The 17,477-nt window shown below is 41.3% G+C and overlaps 1 protein-coding gene across 2 annotated transcripts in view; it reads left to right on the top strand.

Annotated features, from left to right (window-relative positions):
- Nucleotides 1–17,477, top strand: part of col5a1 (procollagen, type V, alpha 1) — a 117,841-nt gene that overhangs the window by 80,399 nt on the left and 19,965 nt on the right. For both annotated transcript variants that reach the window (XM_063012224.1, XM_063012223.1), the window contains exons 25-45: nucleotides 412–465; nucleotides 846–890; nucleotides 984–1,037; nucleotides 2,773–2,817; nucleotides 3,053–3,106; nucleotides 4,374–4,481; nucleotides 6,062–6,115; nucleotides 6,198–6,251; nucleotides 6,369–6,413; nucleotides 6,528–6,581; nucleotides 7,450–7,494; nucleotides 7,597–7,650; nucleotides 7,742–7,795; nucleotides 8,218–8,271; nucleotides 8,476–8,583; nucleotides 9,342–9,431; nucleotides 9,633–9,686; nucleotides 10,044–10,151; nucleotides 11,448–11,555; nucleotides 12,565–12,618; nucleotides 12,942–12,995. In XM_063012224.1, coding sequence (XP_062868294.1) covers nucleotides 412–465; nucleotides 846–890; nucleotides 984–1,037; nucleotides 2,773–2,817; nucleotides 3,053–3,106; nucleotides 4,374–4,481; nucleotides 6,062–6,115; nucleotides 6,198–6,251; nucleotides 6,369–6,413; nucleotides 6,528–6,581; nucleotides 7,450–7,494; nucleotides 7,597–7,650; nucleotides 7,742–7,795; nucleotides 8,218–8,271; nucleotides 8,476–8,583; nucleotides 9,342–9,431; nucleotides 9,633–9,686; nucleotides 10,044–10,151; nucleotides 11,448–11,555; nucleotides 12,565–12,618; nucleotides 12,942–12,995 — 1,350 coding nt within the window. The remainder of the gene's footprint in view (nucleotides 1–411; nucleotides 466–845; nucleotides 891–983; nucleotides 1,038–2,772; nucleotides 2,818–3,052; nucleotides 3,107–4,373; nucleotides 4,482–6,061; nucleotides 6,116–6,197; nucleotides 6,252–6,368; nucleotides 6,414–6,527; nucleotides 6,582–7,449; nucleotides 7,495–7,596; nucleotides 7,651–7,741; nucleotides 7,796–8,217; nucleotides 8,272–8,475; nucleotides 8,584–9,341; nucleotides 9,432–9,632; nucleotides 9,687–10,043; nucleotides 10,152–11,447; nucleotides 11,556–12,564; nucleotides 12,619–12,941; nucleotides 12,996–17,477) is intronic.

The following is a 17,477-nucleotide window of genomic DNA, read 5'->3' as shown; positions in this document are numbered from 1 at the left end:
GTTGGGGACCGCTGCATTGGGTTCGCATTAGCATAGCCATTAGCGTAGCCGTAGCCTTGTCACTGTTCACCTCTTGTTGTTGTTTCTGGTTTTGTATTAGTCATTGCACTGTTCTGTAAATAAATCATGTATATAACATGTTTGCGTGTGTGTCCGCCCCATTCCTTGTGCCCCGCGTTACCTGTAGTATAGAATTGGAATACAGTAATAACGTTACTGTAGCACAGTCATTTGAATTTTTCCATGTTGAAGGTATAATGAAGGTAAACTTGTTGTGTTTACCAGAACTCTGTGCCACCTACAATATAAATTTGTTTTTAATTTGTCCTAGTCACTGGCTAGTGTAAGGCAGGATTGTTAATGTAACTATTATGAATACTTTCAACTTTTACATTTGTGTCTGTCTTTTAGGGTCCAACAGGAAAACCAGGTTTGCCAGGCATACCAGGAGCTGACGGACCTCCAGTGAGTGTGAAGTACACATACACACACAATGATGTATGGATGATCAGTGAGAAAGAAGCAGAAAGCTTTAGATCTAAATCACAGAAATAGAATATGTGTAATAAGTGTAAGGTGATGGGATCCTTCTAAAGTGCTGCTCCAGATGTTCCTCTGTTCAGCCTAGTTTGGCTAGCTGTCAAGGGCACGAAGGTGCAGCAATATCAACATTTGTCAACATCTGCCTAATTTAACAGGCAGCTGGGGTCAGAGGGTTCATTTGAGTGTGATCTCTCAATCAATTTTGTCAGACACCTGCAGCTTATAAGCATTAATTCACTTCAAGGTTTATTATAGCATCGATTGTCTCATCCATAATGCTTATTCTTCCCTTACACACACAGGGTCACCCAGGAAAGGAAGGTCCATCGGGTGAGAAAGGACACATGGTACGAATAATCTGATCTATGTTGTCTATCTCTGATATTTGATGTCCCAGTGAATAGTATGTGTACATAATCATCTATCCCTCTGTTTATCAGGGACCATCTGGAGCACAGGGACCAATCGGCTATCCTGGACTCAGAGGTGTTAAGGTAAAAGCTCTTTCCTGATTGGATGATTTCTAAAACAATAAAAAAAAGAGTCTGGTTTTTATAGACTTTTTTATATACAATTAGACAATACATTTAATAATCCAGTGTATTTTACTATACATGATGACCAAAACTGTAGCAAAAAAATAGTTATGTAAAAATAGATTTTTTTTTATTGATTTGCAAGGGGATCTGAGTGCAAACCATTATGACCAATATTCTAAAGCAGAATGATGTTGACCATTTTTTTTTACTTTTAGTACAATAACCTACACTGATCAACCATAACATTAAAACCACCTCCTTGTTTCCATTTTATCAGCTCCACTGACTATATAGAGGCACTTTGTGTAGTTCTACAATTATTGACTGTAGTCCATCTGCTTTCACCCTGTTCTTTAATGATCAGGACTCCCACAGGACCTCTACAGAGAAGGTATTATTTGGGTGGTGGATTATTCTCAGCACTGCAGTGACACTGAGATGGTGGTGGTGTGTTAGTGTGTGTTGTGCTGGTATGAGTGGATCAAACACAGCAGCGCTGCTGGAGTTTATAAATACCGTGTACACTCACTGTCCACTCTATTAGACACTCCTACCTAGTTGGTCCACCTTGTAGACGTAAAGTCAGAGACGATCGCTCATCTATTGCTGCTGTTTGAGTTGGTCATCTTCTAGACCTTCATCAGTGGTCACAGGACGCTGGATGTTTTTGGTTGGTGGACTATTCTCAGTCCAGCAGTGATAGTGAGGTGTTTAAAAACTCCATTAGTGTTGCTGTGTCTAATCCACTCATACCAGCACAACACACACTAACACACCACCACTTTGTCAGTGTCACTGCAGTGCTGAGAATGATCCACCACCCAAATAATACCTGCTCTGTAGTGGTCCTGGGAGAGTCCTGACCATTGAAGAACAGCACGTAAGGGGGCTAACAAAGCATGCATGAAACAGATAGACTACAGTCAGTAATTGTAGAACTACAAAGTGCTTCTATATGGTAAGTGAAGCTGATAACATGGACAGTGAGTGTAGAAACAAGGAGGTGGTTTTAATGTTATAGCTGATCAGTGTATTTTTTAAGATAAAGGTTTTTTTTATTTTACAATTCTTATCACTTTTTAATTCATAATTATTAATAATGACATGTCTGTGTTTCACAATATAAGGATTGTGTAAGGATTTTTTTTGTCTATGCCAATTTTAATGTGTGCATGGTTTCACTTTCTGGCCACTTCTGAGGAACATACCTTGAGTATGACCTCCCTTTTGTAGCAGGAATTTCAAAATACTTCAATCACTTTGAGATTTTGGTCCATGTTTACTTAATGCCTTATGTAACTGCTTATGATTTGCCGAAAGTCTCTCATTCTACCACATTCCAAAGTATCTCTGTTGGATTTGGATCTGTTTACTGGGGAGGCCATTAAAGTACAATAATTTACACTGTATTCCAAAAGACCGTAGCCTCCTCAACAAATGGAGTCTGCTCTGGTCCTTCTTGTACGATGCCTGTGTATTATCTGACCAGTCCAGTTTATTGTAAAGGTGAACACCCGGGTACCTATAGGTGTTGAAGACCTCAATATTTTGTCCCTGGATACTCACTGGTTTCAGTGGTTGTAACTTAGTCCTTCAAAAGTCCACCACCAGCTCTTTTGTCTTGCTGGTGTTGATCTGAAGGTAATTCTGTCAAATTAATATGATTTAATGTGATTCTCTCCTTCTTTAGGGTGCTGATGGAGTTCGTGGGCTGAAAGGACACAAGGGTGAAAAGGTATGCAATGTCTGTCTAATTTGCATTTTTGTTTGTATACATGGTTGTCCATGTCCAAGCATAGAATGTAATTTACTTAGAATGAATGTCCTAGAGAAAATGAATGTCTCTAAAGTAAACTTTAAAGAAAAGGCATATAATATTTTATTTAACACAGAATGTCATTTTTTTGTCATTTCAGCTCCTATTACTTGTTTTCTTTTTATTAAATATAATCCTTCTCTTGTACTCTTAGGGAGAAGATGGTTTCCCTGGATTTAAAGGAGATATGGGTATCAAGGGTGACCGGGTATGATAATTGTTCATAACTTGTTGTTATTGCTAAAGCCCTCACATTATCATCTTTAAAGCTTTGTACTCTCAGTTTACCAGTGTATAACATGCTTCACCTATATAGATCTTCCTTCTTTTGTTTACCAATTGGTAAACATTGGTAAAACTGGTGTGAATGTAAATATAAATAAGATTGCACTACGACCTATTTGGAAATCATTTGGCTATTAGAAGAACATTATTAAATAAAGTGGTAACATTACATTTTGTGGACGTAAATCATATTTATGACTTTATGAATTTATGATTTATGACAGCTTAATTTCTGACATGTTGATCGTTCTCAGCCAACCTTGTTAGCCAGTTAGCTAAAGGTAGATAGTTAATGCTGTGTAGGCTAAAAAGTTTTTGTAAACTGTAGTTTATTTTGCCCAGGTGCATTCAAGAGTTTTTATTGAGAGAGTATCTTTCACAGATCTTCTGCAGCCTTTACCCCTGAATAACCCTTGAAATAGAGTTAAAAGCTTTAACCACTGTACACCATGCCCACTGTCCTGGTTAAGGTGCTTTGGATGTGTGTTATTTTGTAAACAACGTTGAAATTGTGTAAATTGCCTGACACACACTTGGTCCCTTCTTATTCACTCAGACCAGTCAAGCGCACGGAGAGTCACACACTCATCCTCCACATTCCTCCACTTTTGTACTGTCGCCTCGGGCAACTAACCATGGTCCTTACACAGCATTAAAGACCTCGCTCCCTTTTTAGTCTGGTCTTTTTCCCACACAGCAGACTAGTGGCCAATTTTGTCTGCTGTAGGCACTGCAACTTGTGCCTGACAGTGGGCACCCAGCCATCCGATAGCAGAACTGAGATTCAAACTCAGAGCGTTTTGAAACCCAGCGCTGGTGTGCTAGTGGAATATCCCACTGCGCCACCTGGGCGCCCCAATTTTAAACTCGTAAAGGTTTAGAATGCAGTCAGTGTTTTGCTAATGAGTATACTACAGTTTATTTAATCATGAATTATTAGTATGTGTGTATATAGTGTGTATTGCTACTTCAGTGTATGAAATATTGATTATAAGTTAAAACTCAACATTAAGGATATTTAATATTGTTTAATATTGGAATTAAAATGCGTATTGTAGCCATGGATTATACAAACTGTCCTTACATAGTTCAGTAAACTGAAGATACATATAAAGATAATTTGTCTCTCTGATGAAAAGCAGTCATTTAAAGGGAACCACGAGTATAACCATTATTGATTTGTAATTTAGGGTGAGCTTGGACCTGCAGGACCCAGAGGAGAAGACGGTCCTGAGGGACCTAAAGGACGATCTGGTCTCCCTGGAGATTCTGGCCCACTTGGATCAACTGGAGAAAAGGTATTGTAGATAAAGATACAATTCACATTTTAAATTTGGGTCATTACTAAGTTCACAGACATTTTTTTCGGATTACATTCAGAGCAAAAACACATGCACAAAATGGGGTTATAATTATATTTGTCAGAAGAGAGAAACTTTGTGATAAGTGATATAGCTCCAGCCTTGCCAGGCTCCTAGAGCACATGGACTTTTGGTTACTGTTTATGTTCCTTCTTTTCCTTGCCTTTGCCCCTGGCTCTTGACTGGCCCTCACCTTCATTATGACCACCTGTTCCTTGATGTATAATAGTTGTCTTGTGTATAAGTTACCCATGCTTCCCCTTTTCATGTTGAAAGCTGTTCTTTGCTATAGTTAGCCTTGTTCTAACGTGACCCTGAGATCGACGTTCCTTGTTGTAGTCTAGCTTTATTATTACCTTGATGTCCATGTGCCTTGTTATAGCCTTACCTACTGTATATACAGTCATGTGAAAAAGTTAGGACACCCCATGAGAACCTTTGTCTTTTTGAACATATTTAAACATATGGACATTTGAGCTTCATTTGAACAGTACTGAGAGATGGAGCTTATATAACTTAACAAATAAAACTGAAGAAATTACTTTTAAACACAAGTTGTAAAATGTAATAAACAAAAATGGAATTTATTGTGAGGAAAAAGTTAGGACATCCTATGCACTAATAGCTTGTAGGTCCCCCTTTGGCTGAAACCACTTTTACCAGTCTCAGAGATCGACTGGGAGAAAGTGTTTTCCACTACTCCATGCAGAATTTCTTCAGCTGTGTGAGGTTTGAGGGGTTTCTTGCATATATATATATATATATATATATATATATATTGTAGTGGCCTGATTTTAGTATAATCTTAGTCCTGTCTTGTCCTTGTTTTGATGTTTCCCATGGTGTCATCCCCCTCGTGTTCTTGTTAGCATTTAGCTTAGCTTTACTTTAGAACTAAGCATTCTTGTTTAGAATTTAGTTAACATAGCTGTTAGGTTAGCATTAGCCTTTAGCTTAGTTATCCACATTGATAGTATAGGTCCCCCTTGTGTTCACGGTGTGTTTTTTGTTCTTGATTGTTAGTATTTAATAAAGTTGTACGTAGTTCTCTGCACTTGTGTCCCATCAAATAATCTGTCTCTGATGATGGGCAAACTGTTGTAACGAAGAGCAATAAAATCAACAGATAAATAGATAACATAACGCATCGACATGATATATACACTAAAATGTTAAGGATCTGAGCACTTATAATATTTTTTAATGTTACAGAATGTTTACAGTAGATATACAACAACATTTTACAGTATATTTATGATTTTATACATCATGATGTATACATCAAAATTATTAGCAGTCTACCATTATGCATATTGATAGTATTAACCGTGTCCATGCCAATCCATGCCAGAAGGTAGACTGGGACCTCAAAATTTCATCTAGGTAGTAAATAGGTGTTTCCTATTCTTAACATCCTATTGAGAATTAAACTATTACATGCTAATAAGTGTTCTCATTTACACATATTGTGATTTTGCTTATATAATTTTGCTTATTCATTTGTATGCATTTTTTAGGGCAAGCTCGGTGTTCCTGGATTGCCAGGCTACCCAGGAAGACAAGGAGCTAAGGTAAATATTTTCCTAAATTGGACAATCCTGACTTATAATCTCATGCTTTTCTAAGTCATAATTGTGCTCTCTTGACCTTTAGGGTTCTCAAGGATTCCAAGGTTTTCCAGGAGCTAATGGAGAAAAGGGAACAAGGGTATGACAAAATGATGAACTCTGTGCACTCATTGATGAGTGTGTATTAGATTTCAAAATCTATTACAACTACATGTAACACTTGTAAATAAACTTTCATCTCTAACATTTTCTGTAGGGCACATCAGGAAAGCCTGGACCCCGAGGGCAGCGAGGACCCACTGTAAGCCTTCTTACTACAGCAACACACACAACACAAGTGTTGAAAATATGGAGAAGGATTTAATGCTTATTTTTCTATTTTTCTTAATCTCTCATTCTCTATTTTCTTCTTCAGGGCCCTCGTGGAGAGAGAGGACCAAGGGGACCCACAGGGAAAGCAGGACCAAAGGTAACAAATGGGGCATTTTTCTGGATTTCATTTAAATCTAGTCCCTTTATTTCCCAAATGATATAATTCCACATTTAGTGACTTTTTAGTGGCAAAAGAGAAGTGTTTAAATTATCATTTATCATGGGACATTGTGAGTTATTTTATTTGTTAATATGAGTCCAAGAACACATAACTGTTGTTATGTAACAAGAAGTTGAGCATCGTCATGCTAGCAATTCGTTGAACAGTTTGTTGAACTTTTGTACAAGTTGAGCATCGTCATGCTAGCAATCAAGGACATCTCCAAGATATTTTGGAGGAAACAGAGAAGTTACCACTTGTAGACATGTTTAGCTGCCCATTGGTGAAAGGATAGTGACTGGCATCATGTGTCTTAAAGAATCACATTTTATCTCTTGACGTTTTAACTAGTAGTAGGTAATTAAGGGATCATTAAACTTTATTTTTATTTCATTTGAATTAAGGATAATGTGTCATTGCGATTCAGCTTTTGGTTGACTTGACTGACACTAGATTATTTAAGACCTGGGTGGCACTGTCGCCCCACAGCAATTCCCAGGTGGTTTGATCTGGGTCCCTTCTGTGTGGTTTACATGTTCTCCCCATGTCTGCATGAGTTTCCTTCGGGAGCATCGTTTTTCGCCCACAGTCCAAAGACATGCAATCAGGTCAATTGGAGATACTATAATTTCCCTAGGGGTGTGTGTTTGTCCTGTGTTGAACTGGCGACCTGTCCAGGGTGTTTCCCAGTGAATCATACCCACTGCAAGTCTGAATAGGATAAAGCAGTGGTAAAACAGACAATGAATAGACAAATGAATAGTAAAAATGTAAATGTAATTGTACTTATTTAATTTTCTTGCAGGGCAACTCAGGAAGCGACGGCCCCCCTGGACCACCTGGTGAACGGGTATGAACAACTCAGCATTTTATTTGAATTTAAATGTTTGTTTGATGAATGAATGATAATGTTTAATGGTCGTGTGTATGTTGTGCATACTGTATACTGCAGGGTATGACAGGACCTCAGGGACCAACTGGATTTCCTGGACCTAAAGGGCCTCCTGTAAGTAAATGAATATGTATAAAATTGTATAAAATTGGTAGATGTTCCTCTCTTCATGTTTCTATAATAATCTGTCCCTGCACTTCAATAGGGACCACCTGGAAAAGATGGACTGCCCGGGCACCCCGGTCAGAGAGGAGAAACGGTAAGGACCATTGCAGTCTGCCATACCTTGTTTTACCTTAGTACTGTTTTTATCTTAGTACTGTGTTACTAACTGCTGTAGGTGTCTGGTGAAAAATACAGAAAAGCATTTGATTTTCATGGCTAACATGTTAAGAAAAAAACAGTTTGGGGATTTAAGATTTTCCTTACAGAAAAATGCACATAAACATCAAGCATGGGAATTGCACTGAATTTCACCTAAAATTTTGAAACTGCTGTTTTGCCGACTTTATACTAGTGATCTCTTAAAATAATGTACACATTATAAGTTACACACTTTATTATTTGTTTAGCTTAACCACATCTCTAAGCTACCACTGCCCACATTTATGTCCCTCCAGCTGTACTCCCATTGCTTTTCCACTGTTTGAACTGTTTTTTTTTTTTTTTTTATCATTTTAGGGTTTCCAAGGTAAAACTGGACCTCCTGGACCACCCGGTGTGCTAGGCCCTCAGGTAAGAAAAAACACACCACATTTGTTATAACAGATTTATTCCACTTTATTAAATTTATTAGATTTATTAAAACTTGACCTTTTTGTAAATCTACACCTATTTTCTCTTGAAGCGTTCTTATAAAATAATTGCTAAAATGTCTGTTGTAGTTTCTATACAACATAGCAATACTACAGTTTTCAAAACTCATACCTCTTTGTGCAGGGATCAACCGGTGAGACTGGACCAATGGGAGAACGCGGTCACCCTGGACCTCCTGGACCCCCAGGTGAACAAGGTCTGCCTGGACCTGCTGGAAAAGAGGGCGCAAAGGTGAAACAAACACGTACACAATGTTTATATTAAACACTGAGTAGGGTGGGTACATACCATTGACAGGGTGCCAAACCACCACAGAGAAGCACATATTCCCCTGTTCACTTAATCACTCACTTACTCACTCATCACACATATGGGACAATTCATACTGTAGGTTCTTGGGACCAAAGAGGAAAAATCCCTATAGCTCAGTGAGTAGCACTGTTGCTTCATAGCAAGAAGGGTCCTGGGTTTGATTCCCAGATGGAGCGGACCAGGTCCTTTTTGTGTTGAGTTTGCGTTTTTTCCTTGTGTCTATTTGGGTTTCCTCCAGGAGCTCTGGTTTCCTCCCACAGTTCAAAAACTTAAAGTCAGGTTATCTGGAGATACTAAAATTGCCCCAGATGTGTATGTGTGTGCCCATTAATGGACTGGCGACCTGTCCAGGGTGTTTTCTACCCTTCGCCCAGTGAACTGTACCTGAACAGCATTAAGTGTTGGTAAAACAGACTTATAACAAGCATACTGTGGGTTTTTGGGACCTTAGAGAAAAAGTCCTCATAGTAAACACACTCGACCATGAGAAAACTCACAGAAGGTGACAGAGGCAATGATTTAACCCAGGTCACCAGGACCCATGACCCATCATTGTGCCCCCATTTATATAATTTAGTTTATTAAATGGCTTATCATTGCTAAATTGGGCTAAATTATACAGCAAGTGTGTATAAATTGTTAGGCCTGTACAATTAACCTGGTTTGTGTGTGTGTAGGGAGATCCAGGTCCTGCTGGCCCTGCTGGTAAAGATGGACCCCAAGGACTGCGAGGTTTTCCTGGAGAGAGAGGATTACCCGGACCTGTTGTAAGTAGATCATTGTACTTCTAACAATATAAACAATGTTGATTGTGTAAACAATTTATAATTATTGATCCTTCTGGTGGTTTTATTACAGAACAAAGTCACATGGACATAATGCAAATATGATTGTCCAACCAGACACTTCAAGTTGGAAAACTAATTGTATTATTTGATTGATTTTATTTTCTATTAATTGTTTTGTAGGGAGCACCTGGTTTGAAAGGAAATGAAGGACCACTCGGCCCACCTGGACCTGCTGTAAGTAAATATGACCAATTGTTGTTATTTTTTTCTTCCTCTATCACTATCTTTTTTTCAGCTCAGCCAACTTCTTTTACTCAACATTTGTCTCCTTTTTCTTTTTGTCCTCTGCTATACATTCTGGCTTTTCAGTAAGTATATATGTGTAATTTTTTCAGTCTATCACTCAGTCATAGTCACTAATCTCTTAGTATGGTTAGTTTCTATAATATAACTGATTTTAATTAGTCTTTCAAACAGCTGTGTTTAATTTCTTGATATTTGTTACTAACACTGTTGACTGTAAAGCTAGCCTTATCTAAGTTCTTGACAGCCACTTATTATTGATACATGTCTTTGTTGCAATCTTCTCAGGGATCTCCTGGTGAACGAGGTCCATCTGGTCCAGCTGGCCCCACTGGACCCCCAGGACGACCAGGACCTCAGGGACCTCCAGGCCCTGCTGGAGAGAAAGGAGGACCAGTGAGTGATCATTGCCATGATGCTTATTTCTCTCTTCATGTCAGGCTGTCAGTCTGATCAACCCTAGGCATGAGTCTTAAACTTTTATCAGTAGGACTAATTCTGACCCAGTCCCTAACCCTCACAAATCACTTTAACACTCATGGCTGGACCCTAGTCCTTACCATAATGCCTTACAGGTTAAAGCTTGTTGATTTAGTTTATGATCAGACTGTTGTTATAAGCCCCTTTGCCTCAAAGTCATTATTAAAAAAATTGAATCCAGAATCTAAGGTGACCTACACTATATACAAATTCAACTCCATTAAAATGGGACAAACAGCAGTGATTTGTTAACTGTTTTTATTGGTATTTAATTCAAACAGTACAAAATTAAATACTTAACTTAAATATCTAACTTAATTGGTTTTTGTGCAGATATTTTAATTTACAGTTTGATGCCTGCAACACAATCATAAGACGTAGAAACGAGAGCAATGTAGAGCTGAAAAATATGGGTAATTATTAAAATTACCTGTTTTGGAACTGCAGAAGCAAACGGTCCTGTATTTTAAACACAGGAATTGGGGGTTTCAGGATCTACAGTCCATAACAATATAAAAAGTATGTGCTCTTCTCTGTACTTAAGCTCATCTGAGATGGATTAACAGAAAGTGGAAATGTGTGCTGTAGTCTGACAAGTCCACCGTTAAATTGTTTTTGGAAATATCGATCGAGAGGTGGCAAAGTGGGAGGCAGTGTCGCCTCATAGCAAGAAGGGCCTGGGTTCGATTCCCTGTCCAGGGTCTTTTCATTGTGGGGTTTGCATGTTTATTTTATGTGATATTTAATGAAGCTATTATAAAAATAGGTATACATGTTTATTATATACTGTATGCTTCATGGGTAGCACTGTCGCCTCACAGCAAGAAGGTCCTGGGTTCGATCCCCAGGCGGGGCGGTCCGGGTCCTTTCTGTGCGGAGTTTGCATGTTCTCCCCGTGTCTGCGTGGGTTTCCTCCGGGAGCGCCGGTTTCCTCCCACAGTCCAAAAACATGCAGTCAAGTTAATTGGAGACACTGAATTATCCTGTAGGTGAATGGGTGTGTGTCTGTGTGTGTCTGCCCTGCGATGGACTGCCGCCCCGTTCAGGGTGTTACTGTGTGCCTTGTGTCCATTGAAAAGCTGGGATAGGCTCCAGCACCCCCCGCGACCCTAATTGGATAAGCAGTTAAGACAGTGAGTAAGTGTATGCTTCATTGTTTCCAAATACTCCAGGTGTAATTTAACATTTTTTTCTCGCACTCTCTTTCTCCAGGGTGAGAAAGGACCTCAAGGCCCTGCTGGTAGAGATGGTATTCAAGGACCTGTCGGATTGCCGGGCTCTCCTGGACCCCTTGGACCTCCAGGGGAAGATGGAGATAAGGTAAAATGTCAACTTTATGATTTCCTTTTTAAATTTATTTATTTAGTCATGTTTTTTTTTTTTTGATTGATTGATTGATTGATTGATTGGTTGATTACTATATTGATCCCCGTAGGGAAATTGTGGTGGTACAGCAGCAATTTACAATTATCACAAACATCACACAACGACATTACAATGTAGTACAGAAAAGAATATAAAAAAATAAGACAGTAATGTAATACATGTTAGATATAAAAATCTAAAAAATATATTAAATATATAATAGTATAAAAGATTAGAATATAAAACATATAATAATATAAAAAATAAGAATATAAAACATATAAGAATATAAAAAATAAGAATATAAGACATCTAACAGAACAAAACTAAGGGGAGGGAGCCTAAAAGTGCAGTTATAGACATTGTGTGCAATTAAAGCTATTCTATGTTAGTTCTAAAGATATGCAGACATCTCCAGCCCCAGCTAAGGCCAAGAAATTCTTGAGAATGTAGCAAGAAGAAAACCACTGCTAGCTGAGAAAAACAGTACACAGTACGTCAGTATGACACTATTTGAGCAATATTGTATCTGGCTAAAAAGAACACAGCATTTCATAGGAAAAAGTTTATAGCAAAGGTCAAACGTGGTACTGGTAGTGTGATGAATGAAGAATGAACATTCATTAGCTAGCTGAACCTGAGGTGTTAGTTGAGTTATGCAGTAGAACAATGATCCAAAATATAAAACTAGATTAAATATAAAACATTTCACTAGGCTGCGCTAACTTTCTGTTCCTTCATTTATGCCCAGTAGTGGTGAGACCCCTCAAAAAAAAGGAAAAAATTAGCAGTGTCTCAAAGGTTTAAAGCTACATGTGTTGAGTGTTAGAAGAGGTGTTCTCTACATTGTGACTTCAGAGTGTGTCAGGTGTAATGCCTGTTGACACATACAGTTGTATGCTTAGGTGTTATTTAAAATAATACATCTGTCAGTATGTTTACTGTTTTGTGTCATTTTTTACAGGGTGAAATTGGTGAGCCTGGACAGAAAGGAAGCAAAGGAGACAAAGGAGAACAGGTAGGTCAACATTTACATTACATTTTTGACATTTAGCAGACGCTTTTATCCAAAGCAACTTACAATTATCACTGAACACGATTTTTTAGCAATTGAGGGTAAAGGGCCTTGCCCAGGGGCCCAACAGTGGCAACTTGGCGTCGGTTTGGTTTGAACCGGCAACCTTCTGATTACTGGTCCAGTATCTTAACCACTGAGCTATCACTGCCCTATTCAATGATCTATTGAATTTTTAGATAATAATAGGTTTATAAGAACATAATTGTAAATGTATTGTACATTTACCAGCTGTTTTAATTTGTGTTTTACATTTACATTTCTAGGGTCCTCCTGGGCCAACTGGACCCCAAGGTCCCATTGGTGCTCCCGGTCCTGCTGTGAGTATTTTTTTTTAAATTAGATTCTACACTTTTAATATCCTGCAAATGATGTCTTTGGGGTGGGAAATAAGATTGGCTCTTTAGTTGAATTTAAATAATGTGTTACCTTATTGCTTGTGTTATTGTCACGCGGGGTCAACGGACCGAGGCAAAAGGGGGCGGACACACACGCAGAGATGTCTACTAATATATTTATTAATAAAGAACAGTGCTATCTACCATGACTTGACATGAGCATAAACTACTAACATGACTTGACATGAGCATAAACTACTAACATGACTTGACATGAGCATAAACTACTAACATGACTTGACATGAGCATAAACTACTAACATGACTTGACATGAGCATAAACTACTAACATGACTTGACATGAGCATAAACTATTAACATGACTTGACATGAGCATAAACTACTAACATGACTTGACATGAGCATAAACTACTAACATGACTTGACATGAGCATAAACTATTAACATGACTTGACATGAGCATAAACTACTAACATGACTTGACATGAGCATAAACTACTAACATGACTTGACATGAGCATAAACTATTAACATGACTTGACATGAGCATAAACTATTAACATGACTTGACATGAGCATAAACTACTAACATGACTTGACATGAGCATAAACTACTAACATGACTTGACATGAGCATAAACTAAGAACATCGTTGGTAACATAGGCTAAACATAGGCTAGGCACATTGGCTAAACATAAGCTAGGAACATTGGTTAAACATAAGCTAGGAACATAGGCTAAACATAAGCTAGGAACATAGGCTAAACATAAGCTAGGAACATAGGCTAGAAACACAGGCTAGGAACACTGGCTAAACACAGGCTAGGAACACTGGCTAAACATAAGCTAGGAACATAGGCTAAGCATAAGCTAGGAACATAGGCTAAGCATAAGCTAGGAACATAGGCTAAACATAAGCTAGGAACATAGGCTAGAAACAAAACCCCTACCGTGCTCACCAAAAGTCCACATGAAAACAAAACAGTTCCCAATGTTTGTGCTCCAGCACACCTCTTAAATAGAGGGCAGCTGGAGCCCATTAGTCCTTGGGAACCAATCGAAAGAGAGGGTGTGGCAACTAGGCACACTGGAGCACACAAAGGCTCCTAGTGTGACATATGCCCCCCCCAAAGGCACTACTCCAGGAGTGCCTTAAAAATAGGAAAAAAAAAAAAAAAAAGACAAGGAGGTCCTGGGCCCTGAGGGGCAAATTTGAAGTAATTTAAGATGTCCTCAGGCAGGCGTGATAAAAATGGTGGCACGCAGGCTGCCGACAGAAATCCAGATGTGCCGTCGGGGGGCGTCAACGAGGGTTCAGAAGTGCCCTCTGGGGACACCAAGGAGAATTCAGAAGCGCCATCGGGGGGCGCTGACGAGAAATCAGGAGCAGCATCTAGGGGTGCCGACGAGAGTTTAGAAGCGCCGTCTGGGGGCGCTGACGAGGAGCCAGGAGCACCATCTAGGGGTGCCGACGAGAGTTCAGAATCGATGTCGGGGGGCGCTGACGAGGAGCCAGGAGCACCATCTAGGGGTGTCGACGAGAGTTCAGAAGCGCCGTCGCGCATCATCTCAGAAACAGAAACGCCATCGGAGGGCGTCATCTCCGAAACAGAAACGCCATCGGAGGGCGTCATCTCAGGAACAGAAGCGCCTTCGGAGGGCGTCATCTCAGGAACAGAAGCGCCTTCGGAGGGTGTCATCTCAGGAACAGAAACGCCATCGGAGAGAGTCATCTCAGGAACAGAAACGCCATCGGAGGGCGTCATCTCAGGAACAGAAACGCCATCGGAGGGCGTCATCTCAGGAACAGAAACGCCATCGGAGGGCGTCATCTCAGGAACAGAAGCGCCATCGGAGTACGCCATCTCAGGAACAGAAACGCCATCGGAGGGCGTCATCTCAGGAACAGAAGCGCCATCGGAGTACGCCATCTCAGGAACAGGAGCGCCAACAGGGAGCGCCAACTCAGGAACAGGAGTGCCGTCGAAGAACTCCAACACAGGAACAGGAGTGCCATCGAGGAACTCCAACACAGGAACAGGAGCACCGACAGGGTACTCCGACACAGGAACAGAAGAGCCATCGGGGGACTCTAACACAGGAACAGGAGTGCCGTCGGGGGACGCCAACACAGGAACAGGAGCGCCGTCGGGGGGCGCCAACACAGGAACAGAAGCGCCAACGGGGGGCGCCAACTCAGGAACAGGAGTGCCGTCGAAGGGCACAAACTCAGGAACAGAAGTGCCGTCGGAGGACACCAACTCGGGAACAGAAGTGCCGTCGGAGGACACCAACTCGGGAACAGAAGTGCCGTCGGAGGACACCATCGAGGAGACAGGAGCGCCGTCAGGGGGCGCCATCGAGGAAACAGGAGCGCCGTCAGGGGGCGCCATCGAGGAAACAGGAGCGCCGTCAGGGGGCGCCATCGAGGAAACAGGAGCGCCGTCAGGGGGCGCCATCGAGGAAACAGGAGCGCCGTCAGGGGGCGCCATCGAGGAAACAGGAGCCAGCTGCGTTGAGCCTGGCGAAGAGGCTCCGGGAGCCAGCTGCGTTGAGCCTGGCGAAGAGGCTCCGGGAGCCAGCTGCGTTGAGCCTGGCGAAGAGGCTCCGGGAGCCAGCTGCGTTGAGCCTGGCGAAGAGGCTCCGGGAGCCAGCTGCGTTGAGCCTGGCGAAGAGGCTCCGGGAGCCAGCTGCGTTGAGCCTGGCGAAGAGGCTCCGGGAGTCAGCTGCGTTGAGCCTGGCGAAGAGGCTCCGGGAGTCAGCTGCGTTGAGCCTGGCGAAGAGGCTCCGGGAGTCAGCTGCGTTGAGCCTGGCGAAGAGGCTCCGGGAGTCAGCTGCGTTGAGCCTGGTGAAGAGACTCCGGGAGTCAGCTGCGTTGAGCCTTGAAAAGATGCATCTGCAATAAGCTGTAAAAACACTGGAGAAACGTCATTGAGCTGTGAGGACCCTGGAGAGGCGTCCGAAGTCACTGGAGAAAACACTGGAGAAACAGCACTCAGCTGTGAGGACCCTGGGGAGGCGTCCGAAGTCACTGGAGAAAACACTGGAGAAACAGCACTCAGCTGTGAGGACCCTGGAGAGGCGTCCGAAGTCACTGGAGAAAACACTGGAGAAACAGCACTCAGCTGTGAGGACCCTGGGGAGGCGTCCGAAGTCACTGGAGAAAACACTGGAGAAACAGCACTCAGCTGTGAGGACCCTGGAGAGGCGTCCGAAGTCACTGGAGAAAACACTGGAGAAAACACTGGAGAAACAGCACTCAGCTGTGAGAATTTTGCTCTCATGAGGTCCTTGAACACCTTAACCGAGTTCAGCACAACTCCCCTGTCAGACCACAGCTGCCTGCCCCACTCACGAGCGGGACCCCTCAGCCTAGACATCATGAACCGAACTTTGTCGATTTCAGCTGGCTGGGGGTCCCGAAGGTGTTGCAGGTAGAGCTGGCTCTGAAGCAGGAAGCCTTCGACAAACGGGTCGCTTCCATCATAAGGAGCTGGCCTACTTAACGGTACGGTCTGAGGAAACCTCATGGAGTTAAACTCCGGGAATTCATGGACCAAAAACATCTCGCTGTGTCCTGGTAAGAGGGGGAACTGTTATGTCACGCGGGGTCAACGGACCGAGGCAAAAGGGGGCGGACACACACGCAGAGATGTCTACTAATATATTTATTAATAAAGAACAGTGCTATCTACCATGACTTGACATGAGCATAAACTACTAACATGACTTGACATGAGCATAAACTACTAACATGACTTGACATGAGCATAAACTACTAACATGACTTGACATGAGCATAAACTACTAACATGACTTGACATGAGCATAAACTACTAACATGACTTGACATGAGCATAAACTACTAACATGACTTGACATGAGCATAAACTACTAACATGACTTGACATGAGCATAAACTATTAACATGACTTGACATGAGCATAAACTACTAACATGACTTGACATGAGCATAAACTACTAACATGACTTGACATGAGCATAAACTATTAACATGACTTGACATGAGCATAAACTATTAACATGACTTGACATGAGCATAAACTACTAACATGACTTGACATGAGCATAAACTACTAACATGACTTGACATGAGCATAAACTAAGAACATCGTTGGTAACATAGGCTAAACATAGGCTAGGCACATTGGCTAAACATAAGCTAGGAACATTGGTTAAACATAAGCTAGGAACATAGGCTAAACATAAGCTAGGAACATAGGCTAAACATAAGCTAGGAACATAGGCTAGAAACACAGGCTAGGAACACTGGCTAAACACAGGCTAGGAACACTGGCTAAACATAAGCTAGGAACATAGGCTAAGCATAAGCTAGGAACATAGGCTAAGCATAAGCTAGGAACATAGGCTAAGCATAAGCTAGGAACATAGGCTAGAAACAAAACCCCTACCGTGCTCACC

This window comes from Trichomycterus rosablanca, chromosome 16 (genome assembly GCF_030014385.1).
Source record: "Trichomycterus rosablanca isolate fTriRos1 chromosome 16, fTriRos1.hap1, whole genome shotgun sequence".
In the NCBI taxonomy this organism is placed as follows: domain Eukaryota; kingdom Metazoa; phylum Chordata; class Actinopteri; order Siluriformes; family Trichomycteridae; genus Trichomycterus; species Trichomycterus rosablanca.
Note: the sequence above shows the minus strand (reverse complement) of the source record. Positions and strands in the feature narration are given on the sequence as shown.